Source organism: Castanea sativa, chromosome 2 (assembly GCF_040712315.1).
Source record: "Castanea sativa cultivar Marrone di Chiusa Pesio chromosome 2, ASM4071231v1".
Lineage (NCBI taxonomy): Eukaryota > Viridiplantae > Streptophyta > Magnoliopsida > Fagales > Fagaceae > Castanea > Castanea sativa.
The window spans coordinates 20,049,950-20,061,920 of record NC_134014.1 but is presented as its reverse complement, the minus strand read 5'-3'; the positions used below and the strand labels follow the sequence as shown (position 1 = coordinate 20,061,920).

Here is an 11,971-nt window from a genome sequence, read left to right as displayed (position 1 = left end):
AAAAATAAAATAAATAAATAAAAACTTAAATTTATTTTAAAGGCTAAAAGTGGTAAAAACTTAGTGGAAAGTAGAAACAATAATATTGCTTCGTTGTCGTTGAATATGGCCAGGAGTGGTAAATAATGGAGAAGGGTAAGGGTATTTTTGGAAGTTGAGCTTGAAGGTGACGGACATGACATCATGGGAAACAGACAGTAGTTTAACGGACAAAAATATCATACTGTTGCTAGTTGGATAACGATGTTCGAGAGCGTTTTGGGGAAATTACCAAAATGACCTGACCCGCTTTTCTCTCATTTAAGCAGTGTTTGGTAAAGTGGTTGAGGAATTATACTATTATTATTTGCATCGGTGTCAACAGTTATTTATTAATGCAGTCAAAACCAAGTAAAGACTTTCACCGCCAAGTAGCCAATGAAGTTTCATCATTTACATTTGTGTCTCAATTTTCCAACATTCATTTTTTTTTTTATAATTAAATTTAATGAGCCTAGGAAAACCATCTACACATTTTATTTTTGTTTTTTTAATGGGGGTATGAAAAAAAAAAAATTATATTGAACTAATAGGAATAGATTTCACACTTTTTTGCTTCTCAAAAAAAAAAAAAAAAGATTTCACAATTTTTTTTTAAGAAACAAACACACACACAAGAGACATGGGAAGAGGTTCTAACACAAAGGCACACCACAACTTCACTCAAAAGTCGTGGTAACTTTTAAGGGAGAGTGAGGCAAGTTAAACTACATTCAATACATTGTCTTAAGCAATGTGGGACAATTACCCATTCTTTTTTTTTTTTTTTGAGAAACAAACACACACAAGAGAGAGGGAAAGAGAAAGAGATTCTAACACAAAACCACACCATAACTCCACTCAAAAGTCATGGTAATTTTTAAGAGAATAAATTTCACATTTGATCACTGTTTCTAATATATTATTAAAAAATAAATATAGATATTGTAAATCCTAAGCCACATGAAGAATAGGTCTATTGCGGTGACAACCAAAAAAGTATTAGATACTTATCAATTCAATCGGAAGAGCCAACCAGCTGACTAATTGAATGAGATCATCTTGAAGTCAGGTGTCAAGTTGCTAATACCACTTTGCAATATTTTTCACCTAACTATAGTTTTCTTTTAAAACTTGGCAAGAGAAAAGATTTCTCAATTCTTTCATGTCTATTTTCACTACACCTATATCTTACGTCAAGGGCCACTTCTTTCTTTTAATGTGATCATAGATATCGTTGTCGATCTTAGACTCTTACAAAAATAAAATAAAATAACTTTTTGCAATTCTACACGTATACTTTTTTTTCTTTTTTTTATATTAAGTTTTACATGTACTTTTCTGGCATAAGAAATTGTGTAGAACGCCAAGTTACATAATAATAAAAATGTGAAGTAAATAAATATTATATACCGATGAATTTTATTTTTCTTTTTGTTTTGACTAAAGAGAAAGGGAGTAGCTTTTGAGACAACTTTGCATTCATAACTTGTAGACCAAATAATAGAATAATACTAAAAGCAAAGAATTATTTTATTATTATTATTTTTTTGCAAGTGTTTGGATGACTATTTTTAAGCCAAAATAAACACTAGACCCATTGGGATGGTTTTTTCTTCTCTATGAAGAAATTAACATCATGTAATCACTTGTCCAAAAGCATCATAGGTTGAAAATTTTTTAAGTCCCAAGTATAAAAGAAAAGCCTAGGACATTGGGTGCAAGTCCATATGGGCGTGGCCTTGTTCATCCAATATAATTGTTTTTTATTTATCTCAATATTCACTTGTGTACATTAGACTTAATTTGAAAATAATATGTTTATTTGCTATTGCACCATTTTTGAACTAATGCAGTGTGCCTATAAATAGGCATCCATCTTTTAATTTAAACGATTGTTTGCATTTATGCATAGAGTCATTGAAGAGGAAAGTATTGGTGTGTTCTTTGTGCACTAAAATTGTAGTGCTTCTTCTGTATGTTGTTGATTATTGTGTCATGGGATATAGATGATAAAATAGTTTGTGGGATGAAATATGTCTTATGGAGATTGTATCAAACACTAGCCTTAATTAGATTTGTATTCATCATTCATTTTGTGGCTATATTTAATTGTTCGTATTTTTTTAAGCATTAAACCTGTCTTAAAAAAAAAATTATCTATTCTTTTTTTAATCCTTAAATTTATGTTCTTATTCATTCACATGTATAATGACTAGCATGCCCTTGAGACGTTCCTTTCTTTCTGCTTATGTGCTCCACTAGCCCACACTCCACAGGGATTTCTCTTTCAGTAAACGTCAAAAGAATAAGTTGGCCGTGGGCCCGTCGATGAATTTACGCTTGTATTAGTATATTTTGAACTCTTATCTTTTTAACAGTATATTATGATGTACATTTTTGTTGTTGTTGAGAACGGAAGGAAAACATACTTGAGTAGGCAAATGAATTGAAAGTGTTTGGACTTATTGTAATTTAAGGTCAGTCAAATACTAAGGTCCATTCGGTAGAAAAGTTTAAGTAATGTTGTTTGTAATTTTTTGAAATACGTGTGGATGAAAAAATGTGTAAAAATGTGTGTAAAGTTGTTTAAAAACTGAAAATGTGTGTTCTAACTATCCTATCAAACATGGCCTAAGTATTGGATATACTTAAATTGGCTAGGTGATGTCAAACTCCTCTACTATTTTTTATATCGGATATTATTATTTTTCTTTTGAGACTTTTTTTTGGGGGGTTAACACTAACTTTGGTATATATTACCATCAACTTTACATTAACACTAAATATTATGTCTCTAACAGAAATCACACGTTTCTAAAAAAGAAAAAAAAAACACAAAATCACACATAAATTAAAAATATATCCATAAAGATTTTAATAATCACGCATGATAATAATAATAAATCAATAATCACACATAAGTTAATAAAATCGATAATGATAAGTAAACAATACTGTTTTAGATTACAAGGTACGTAAAAGCATATATCAAAACTGAAAATTATAATAAACTAAGAAATTATTTTTAAAATTTTTTCAAATTTTGAAACTTGGTATGTAACTATGTTAATAATTTTAGACTAAAATGAAATTAAACCTCTAATCTTTCTTTTGACATAATCAATTTTAAATAAGATTTTATCCATCTTAATTTTGGAAATTTTAACTTATGTCTACATACGCAACTGTAACATAAATTTTTACTAATATTTTACAAGCCATATATTCATGAGGAAAAAAAATCTAGTGTTTTTTTTTTAATATAATTTAGTGTGTTAATTATAGTATTTTAAAAATTTTTAATTTTGAAAAAATATATAAACCATTATCAACATAAACACTATGTTTGAGACGGTCACTCTCTCTTTTAGCAATGTTAAATTTTTAGTTTTTGAACATTAGATTTCATGATGCATTGGTTTGGAAAATTATTAATTTTGATAGAAACAGAAAGGAGGAGTCTATTCACCTTCCATTTATTTGGCAAATTGAAATATTTTATGCTTTTAAATAGAATAAATTGAAATATTTTACGCTTTAAATAGCTACAAATAGAGTGAAATGTATCAACAAATTGCACAACATTTGAAGAGAGGATAACACATTAAAAATCATTTTTATTCAACAAAAGTATTGACCCTTAATTAAGATTTTTACACTAAGATAAATCCTATTAATCAAAATTGCTGGGCCTTATATCTTTTCTTTGCTAGTTGAAGGGCCATACCTTGTCATTATTATTATTTTGCTAGACTATAAGACAAATAGATATAATATATTATATTGTATAGGGATTTTCTTCCATTTAGGGGCCTTAGGTCATAGGGGTGTCAATGTTCGACCCAACCCGCGAACATGACATGAACCTGACACGGGTATTTATGGGTTAGGGTTGGGCCTTAATGAGTTTGGGTCATAAACGAGTCGACCCGAAAGCGATACGGTAAGAAACGTGTCATAAGCGTGTCAACCCACATAACCCGCAATAGACACATTTGGCACGCCAATTTATTTGTGTCAACCCGAAATGACTCACTTAACACAACCCATTTAACTCGTATAACAAATAAATATTCATTTTATTTTAGATTTGTGAAATACCTTTTATATCCAACATATATTTTAAATTTAAAAAGAAAAGTGAGTAATTACAAAAACTTACAAGGGATATAATTGGAAATTGAAACTTTACAAATCCTAGCTCTCTAAACCTTCTTCTAAATATCTAATTTTTTTTTCATTATTTCAGCTGTACTATTCACTTTACTATCTTATGCACTCATGCCCAATTCTCAAACTCAAAGTCTCAAACCGGTTATTGCTCTCTCTCTCTCTCTCTCTCTCTCTCTCTCTCTCTCTCTCTCTCTCTCTCTCTCATGTGTTTAGTGAGTTTTAGAATTAAAGAAAACTGTTTTCTTGGTGTTTCAAAATTTTGCAATAATTTTTTCAGCATAATTTTTTTGTTCTATAAACTTTGAACTCATGTGCTGTTATTAATATATGAGATATATTAATTGTTGATTAAGGCCACGGTTGTAACTTTTGTCTTGTGCCGTGTGTTTCTTTTTGTGTTTGTATTAGTGTTGGACATTGTCTGCATATCTTGCAAGTGGATTTATTGAGATACTTTATAAACTAGATCTGATGGGTATTGCTTTTAAAACTGTTGAGGCATGATCATATTTTGTACTACTAATACTTATATATATTTGGCATAGAACTTGCACAAATGAAATTGGATGAGCTTGTGGAAGATGTTATGAATTTGGACATCAACAAATAATCTATGGATGATAATCGTAGTCATAGTCAGGATTAGTCTATTGTTTACTCCAATTCTTTCAATATTGATACTTAGCATTTGGCAAGTTCCAAGTATATTATATTTTTGTTGAATTATGTTATTTCATTTTTGTTAAACTATGTTATTTTAAATTTGGGTTGAAGTATATGCACTCTTTTTAGAGTGTAAAGAACTTACTTTTAGATTAATGTTATATCTTTGTTAAACTATATTATTTTGAATGTGGGTTGAAGATTTGAAGTATATGCGCTGCTTTTGGGATGTAAAAAAATTTATTTCTAGATAGATGTTATATTTAATATTATGTAGGTTGAAATGGGTTATGTTACATTCGTGTCAACCTAATATGACTCGTTTATTAAGTGTGTCAAATGGGTTGGTTCAGGTCAACCCGCCTTATTAACAAGTTGGGTGAGGGTTGAAAAATCATGACATGATTATTAAATAGGTCAGATTAAGGTTGAGCCATTTAGTCGAATACTCTTACCTCAACACGACACGAACCCGACACGCTAACCCGAATTGAGACCCCTACTTAGGTCATTATTTAAATGACTTGAAGGTTAAGCTGGTCATGCCCTCTCTCGTTCTATTTTGAAAAAACATTCGATAGCTTTGAATGAAAATGGAGGGCTTGGTGATTATGAGGTTTAGGAATGCTCAGTTTAACCAGTGGTGTATGTGTGTAGGTGTTTGATGTTTGGTGGTGGCATGATGGTGTAGTGGTGGTTTTGGTGGTGGTTTCTCTTGTGGGTCTTGAATTTGGAGTGTGTTAATTGTTTTGGGTTTAGCTGTGATGATGCAAAGAAGATCAGTAGGCTGGATGCTCCGGACTTCAAAGAACTACTGGTTCTCTCTGCGGCCTGAAAAAGAAAGAAAAGCGAATCAAAGGCGACCGGGGCTGCTGGCCGAAAACCCTCCGATGGCAAAGTTAGTTTTTCCCTCTATGTTATCTGAGTTCCAACTTTTTTAGAGTAAAAACTGAACATACCTTGGCCTTGTCTGAAACAGCCTTTATATAGTGTTCTTATAGGCGGTTATCAAAATTGGAACTTCTCCTGGATTCAAGGAGAGGTAGAAATCAAACGTAACTTTCATAACCGTTTGGAAGTTATGTTTTTGTTTCACAACGGATAACTGGTGGTTATGCGTGGGATAAGGGATTATCACATCTTATTCGGAGATTTTCCTAAGTGTGATACCCTCGTCCTGGAGTTCCTCAGTTGGGTGTGCTTTGGTACACGCGCAGGGGCTGTTTCATCTATCGGGCAAATTCCTTCAAGACGAGGCTGTCGGCACTCTGGACGAGTGCATCACTGGTGGTGCTTACCTCGTCCAGAGTTCTTCCTACCTGGACGAGGTAGCTGAAGGTAGGTCAAGAAGGGTGTTTACAATTCCAAACTGGCCATGGACGATCTTTATGGACGACTTGGAGATAGGCAAAATCAATACCCCATCAAGCTGGGTTATGACTTTTTCAGTGTCGGCTCTTACAACTTTATTGTTAATAACTGAATCTTATTCCTAGTCTTTTTTTAGAATCTTATTCCCAATTTATTTCCCCAAAATCAAGCACCTTGAATTTTCCTAGAAAAATCTTAGATTTTTTTTTAATTTATAATTTTGAAGATTTTAACTATCAATAGGAATAAATGGAATGACACTATTACAAATGGCCACAAACCAAAGAAATTAAAATAAAAAATTCTAAATTTCAGGTATCAAATTTAAAATTGTACTAAACTTTGAGGGTGTACTTTGCAGTTTAGCCATAATTGTAATATATCTACAATGCATCCATATAAGAAAACATTTCACACATAATACTTATGTTGAGTCAAATAGCACAAACATAAATTGTGAAACTCAATTTTTATTGCTAAAACAAAAGATTATGGTAAATATTAAAATAAATTATTTTATTTTTTATTTTTTTTAGAATCTTTGGTAATAGAGTGTTAACTAGTGTAATATTATAAATTTTTTTAAACATTTTAATAGAGTTTGACAAGAGTTAACTATATTAATGCTTCTATTTTTTTTTTTAATATTGCCCACCACATTCTGATTCCAATTAGTGAGAGCAACTTCACATCTTTGGAGGTTTGATGCGACCCCCTCTGGAGTAGCGGCAAAAGTACCAGAATTCCAAGCTTCTTGAATGATTTCCCTACAATCTTTCCTTTTGACCCACATTGCCTCAAAATGGAAACGACGCTTCCTTTTGCAGTCTGGGGAAGATGAGTTGGTAGTGAGGAGAATACAATGATCAGAAGTTGTGTCAACAAGATGATACACCTTCACCTCCTTAAAATGCCCAAGCCAATTCGAGGTAGCCAAGGCCCTGTCCAAACGCAGCAAAATTCTGTCACACCCCTCTTTCATATTACACCAGGTAAAATCAGGGCCACAGTACCCTAAATCCTTGTAGCCACACAAATTTACAACCTGACGGAAGCTATCCATTTGGCATTGAGAGCGGAGGACACCCCCTGCTTTTTCATTCATAGAAAGAATTTCATTAAAATCACCACAGCAAAACCAAGGAATATTAAATTGACTATTAAGAAGAGAGAGGAGTTTCCAAGATTCTTCCCTGAGATGGGTCTTTGGATGCCCATAAAACCCAGTGAACCTCCACAAAAAGCCGTTGCTTGCCTCAGTAATCATCGCATCAATATGATGGTTAGAAAAACTTTTAATTTCCAATTTAGTGTCACTGGACTAAAGCAAAGCAAGGCCTCCCCTACGACCTCTGCTAGGAACAATTAATCCATTCGAAAAACCCAGTCTGTATTTTACTATCTCCATACGTCTACTCCTTATTTTGTTTCAGAGGGAAAAACTAGTTTGGGATTCTAGCGCCGTATATAATCACGGAGTGCAAAAACTGTCCGGGGGTTCCCAATTCCCCGACAGTTCCAACATAGGGAATTCATTGTTGCCGATGGTGCTGCTCAGCAGCCATCGCCGATCTCTCCAAATTGTTTGGTGCTTCATTTTGGTGTGAAGTACGTAGCTTCTTTTGAGGATTTTCATCACTCTTTATTAAACAGTCATGCATGGCTATTCTTTTAGTACCCAAGAGCCCAATTAAATTCTGTGCTTGCATATTAGCATTTTGAGACTTCTTTCCTTGGGCTCTAGCCACTTTTTTTGAATTCCCTCTCTTTGGGCTTAAGTGGGTATATGTGGGCTCATTTTTAGAGGGGGGTTTCTTATATGTTTTTTTGGGCTGGATGGTTTTTGGGCCTCAGATGGGCATATATTAGAGCCCACAATGGCTGAGTTTGCTTCTACTTCCTTATCTGACACTAAAGACTCATGGGAAGCACGTGGGTGCGCAACAGTAGTGGGCTCGAGGGACGTACCTGGACATCATGTCCCTGGTTCTCTACTGACAGCCCGATTGATTTGCTGCCTTGTCCCTAACCAGCGTTGTTGGGGCTGGTGAGATTGGACATAGCTATTGAGTGCCTCTCTTGCTCCGTTCTTAGCCTTGCCGAATTATCAGACATCAGAGGGTGCCGCTGCTAATAGCTTTTTGTTTTTCAAAACCTCCCTTAACACCGCTATTTGCTCGGATCCAGTCCCCATATTGCCTATGATTTTTAGTTCTACCTTGATTCCTAGAGCAGTGTTTCTCATCATGACCCAAAACACCACAAACAAAGTAGAAATTAGGAAGCCTTTCGTATTTGAATGTGACCCAATATTTACCTCCTTCCGAGTTGACAGTATTTACACCTCTTCTCAAAGGCTTATCAATGGGTATATCCACTCGTATTTGTAGAAATTTTGCTTGTTCCGCTAACCAAGAACGCCTGTCTAATTCAATATACTTACCTAACTTACGGCCGAGATCCTTGCCTACCTCTTCTATCATGCTTTCAAAGGGAAGACCCCATATTTGAACCCAAAACGGAGAGTGGGTAAGAGAGATATTATCAACTAACAGACCTTTCCTCCTTCTGCAAAGGAACAGGAGATTATTGTCAGAATTCCAAGGAACGTTTCTCTCTACCCACTCCAATTGATAGCTGGAACTGAACTTAAACTGGAAAACATTTCTTCCCACATCAACAATCCTAAAATCTGAACCCATCTTCCAAGCGGATCTTAGCATGGATTTAAGAGCTCGTATATTTTGATGCCTATCTGCTAAGAGTCGCCCAAAGAGACTCAGCGCAGACTCTTCCAAGAAGTCTGATCTGCCTGCGGCTGATATAGAGATTTCTTCCTCTTCTTCTTTCGTGAGCTGAAGATGCTGAATCCTATCGATGATTACTTGATCCATTTTAATGAAGAGTTTTACCCAAGCCTTGTGGGCTACTGAGACCCAGAAAGAACCCGAATAAGAAAGGGAGAGAAGACTTGCGCTGAGACAAGAGAGAGTGGCTCCTACTAGTGGGAGAGACTTAGTGACTGCGTTATTAATACTTCTAATATAATTATAGTACATCACATGGCAAATGCACGTTATACAATGGAAAATAGTTATGAGTCATATGATTCTAAAAAAAAAAAAAACTTGAGTCATGTGGGTAACCTAAGTCTAGGACACAATCTTTATTATAAAGTATATGATTTAATTAATAACCACATCTATGTTTAATAAGGTCACCCAACTTCTCTTTGCTATATGCTCTAATATGACTTTTAACATTTTTTTTTCTCATATCTAACTATAGAGAAAAATATATACTAGATTCTAGTTAACTCTATCCATATTATTTTTATTTTTAAGTAGGACCCAAGCCCATGTATTTTTAATAGGGAATTGAAGGAGTGTGATTTGGACTTTGGAAGGTAAAGATTGGGCCTATTTAGGAATATTCATGAACCTAAACTTAGGCTTCATAAGGTGAGCTTAGAACACTTGTAGAAGTTGAAGTTCTATGAGAAGGCACATGTGTTGGCCACAAACACAAAAATAAACACTAATTAAAATTGTTGTATCTGCCACAAGATTTGGATGGTTGATTTGAGCTATTCTCCTCATCCAAACCCACATGATTCATTGAAATTTTGGAAGCAGTCCAACCGAAGGTGTCTCAGCAAATGAATGAGCAGTTGATTAAGGAGTTTCAGCCGAATGAGGTCTTCAAAGCTATGAAACAGATGTATTCTTTTAAGGCCCCAGGACTTGATGGTATGCCTCCTCTATTCTACCAGTATTTTTGGCCTACTATGGGTAATGTAGTCACTAAATCTGTTCATGATTTTCTTAATTTTGGTATTATTCCTCCTCACTTCAATGATACTCAAATTGTTTTAGTTCCTAAAACTAATAAACCACAGAAAGTTACTGAATTTAGACTAATCAGTTTATGTAATGTGGTGTACAAAATGGTTGCCAAGACCCTTGCTAACAGGTTGAAGAAAATTCTCCCTGCAATAATTAGTAATACTCAAAGTGTCTTTGTCAATGGCAGACTCATGACTGATAATATTCTAGTTGCCTTTGAAACAATGCATCACATTAGCCAGAGGAAAACAGGGAATAGAGGGGAGATGGTTTTGAAGCTGGACATGAGCAAAGCTTATGATATGGTGGAGTGGATGTGCTTGGAAAAGATTATGGAGAAATTGGGTTTCCACCCTAGATGGAGGACTCTTATGATGAAGTGTGTCTCATCTGTGACTTACTCCATCAGAATTAATGGTAAACCAAAAGGCCATATTGTCCTTTCAAGGGATTTCAAACAAGGTGAACCTCTTTCACCCTATCTTTTCCTACTTTGTGTTGAGGGTTTGTCTGCTTTAATTAAAAAAAGCTATTGATGTTGGGTCTATGGAAGGAATTTCTGTATGTAGGAATGGGCCTTGTCTTTCCCTCCTATTTTTTGCAGATGATAGCCTTATCTTTTGCAAAGCTTCCATTGAAGAATGTGATTCCCTCCAGAGAATTCTGAAAGTCTATGAAGAAGCGTTAGGGAAAAAATTAAATAGGGCAAAGACTTCGCTCTATTTCAGTAGTAATACAACTATAGATATTCAACAAGAGATCAAGACCAGATTCGGGGCACAAGTTATTAAGTAGCATGAAAAATATTTGGGTTTACCATCTCTTGTGGGGAAGAATAGAAAGAACTCTTTTAAGGGAATCAAAGAGAAATTGGCAAAGAAGTTGGCGGCTGGAAGGAAAAATTACTTTCAAAAGCAGGGAAGGAGATTCTGATTAATGCAATGGCTCAGACAATTCCTACGTATGCTATGGGTTGTTTCAAGATTCCAAATACACTTTGTGATGAGATGACTAGCCTTATGAGGAATTTTTGGTGGGGTCAACAAAGAGATGAAAGGAAGATGGCTTGGATTAGTTGGGATAACCTTTGCACTCCTAAAGCTCAAGGTAGTTTGGGGTTTAAACAACTAAAACAATTCAATCTTGTATTACTAGCTAAGCAGGGTCGGAGATTACATTTGGGTGGAGACTCACTGTTCTATCGAGTTTTCAAGGTGAAGTATTTTCCAAGGAGTGATTTTCTTTAAGCTAGTTTGGGTGCAAATCCATCTTATGCGTGGCGGAGTATTATGGCAGGGTAGAATATTGTCAAAAAAAAGGAATGAGATGGCAGGTAGGCAATGGACAAAGCATTCGGATATGGGAGGATAAATTGACCCTTAATCCCTCAACTTACAAGGTTGTGTCTCCCCCGGTTGGTCTTCCCTTATGGCTCGGGTGTGTGAATTAATTGAGCCAAATTATGGGACTTGGAAAGCCGACCTGATTCAAAGCATTTTTCTCCCACACAAAGTTGAGGATATATGCAGCATTGCTCGGACTTCTAAGCTCCCCAAAGATAAGCAGGTCTAGGCTCCTGTAAACAATGGTAGGTTCAGTGTTAGAAGTGCATATAGAGTGGTAGTGGAGCTTGCTTCTGAAGGCTCAGTTGGGGCTGCTTCTGATGATAGTAGGCTGAGGAGGTTTTGGAAGCACCTGTGGTAGCTCAACATCCCTCACAAGGTTCACCACTTCGCGTGGAGAGCCTGCAGAGATACCCTTTCCACCAAAGAAAATTTAGAGCGGAGAAAGGTGTTGGTTGACGGTTGCTGTGAGCTGTGCAATTCGAGAGTGGAGACTTCGAGCCATCTATTTTGGGAATGTAGTCGGGTACGAGATGTGTGGGCTAGCCTGAAGCT

The 11,971-nt window shown here is 35.2% G+C and overlaps 2 protein-coding genes across 2 annotated transcripts; both read right to left on the bottom strand.

The window, feature by feature from the left end:
* Positions 1–6,590: 6,590 nt before the first annotated feature.
* On the bottom strand, positions 6,591–7,495 carry LOC142625021 (uncharacterized). Its single transcript, XM_075798737.1, has 2 exons — positions 6,884–7,495; positions 6,591–6,611 (listed from the first exon to the last, which is right to left on the bottom strand). The coding sequence occupies exons 1-2, from the start codon at positions 7,493–7,495 to the stop codon at positions 6,591–6,593; spliced, it is 633 nt and encodes a 210-aa protein (XP_075654852.1).
* Positions 7,496–8,342: 847 nt separating this feature from the next.
* On the bottom strand, positions 8,343–9,122 carry LOC142625020 (uncharacterized protein At4g02000-like). The gene has a single exon (XM_075798735.1). It carries the CDS (start codon positions 9,120–9,122, stop codon positions 8,343–8,345), a length of 780 nt encoding a protein of 259 aa, XP_075654850.1.
* Positions 9,123–11,971: the final 2,849 nt, after the last annotated feature.

Excerpts from the sequence above, each read along its gene's own strand:
- LOC142625021 (XM_075798737.1), bottom strand. The coding sequence starts at position 7,495 with ATGATTACTGAGGCAAGCAACGGCTTTTTGTGGAGGTTCACTGGGTTT. Across the intron at positions 6,612-6,883 it reads CTAATTGGAATCAGAATGTG|ATATATTACAATTATGGCTA; the intron begins GTGGGCAATATT and ends GATGCATTGTAG.
- LOC142625020 (XM_075798735.1), bottom strand. The coding sequence starts at position 9,122 with ATGGATCAAGTAATCATCGATAGGATTCAGCATCTTCAGCTCACGAAA.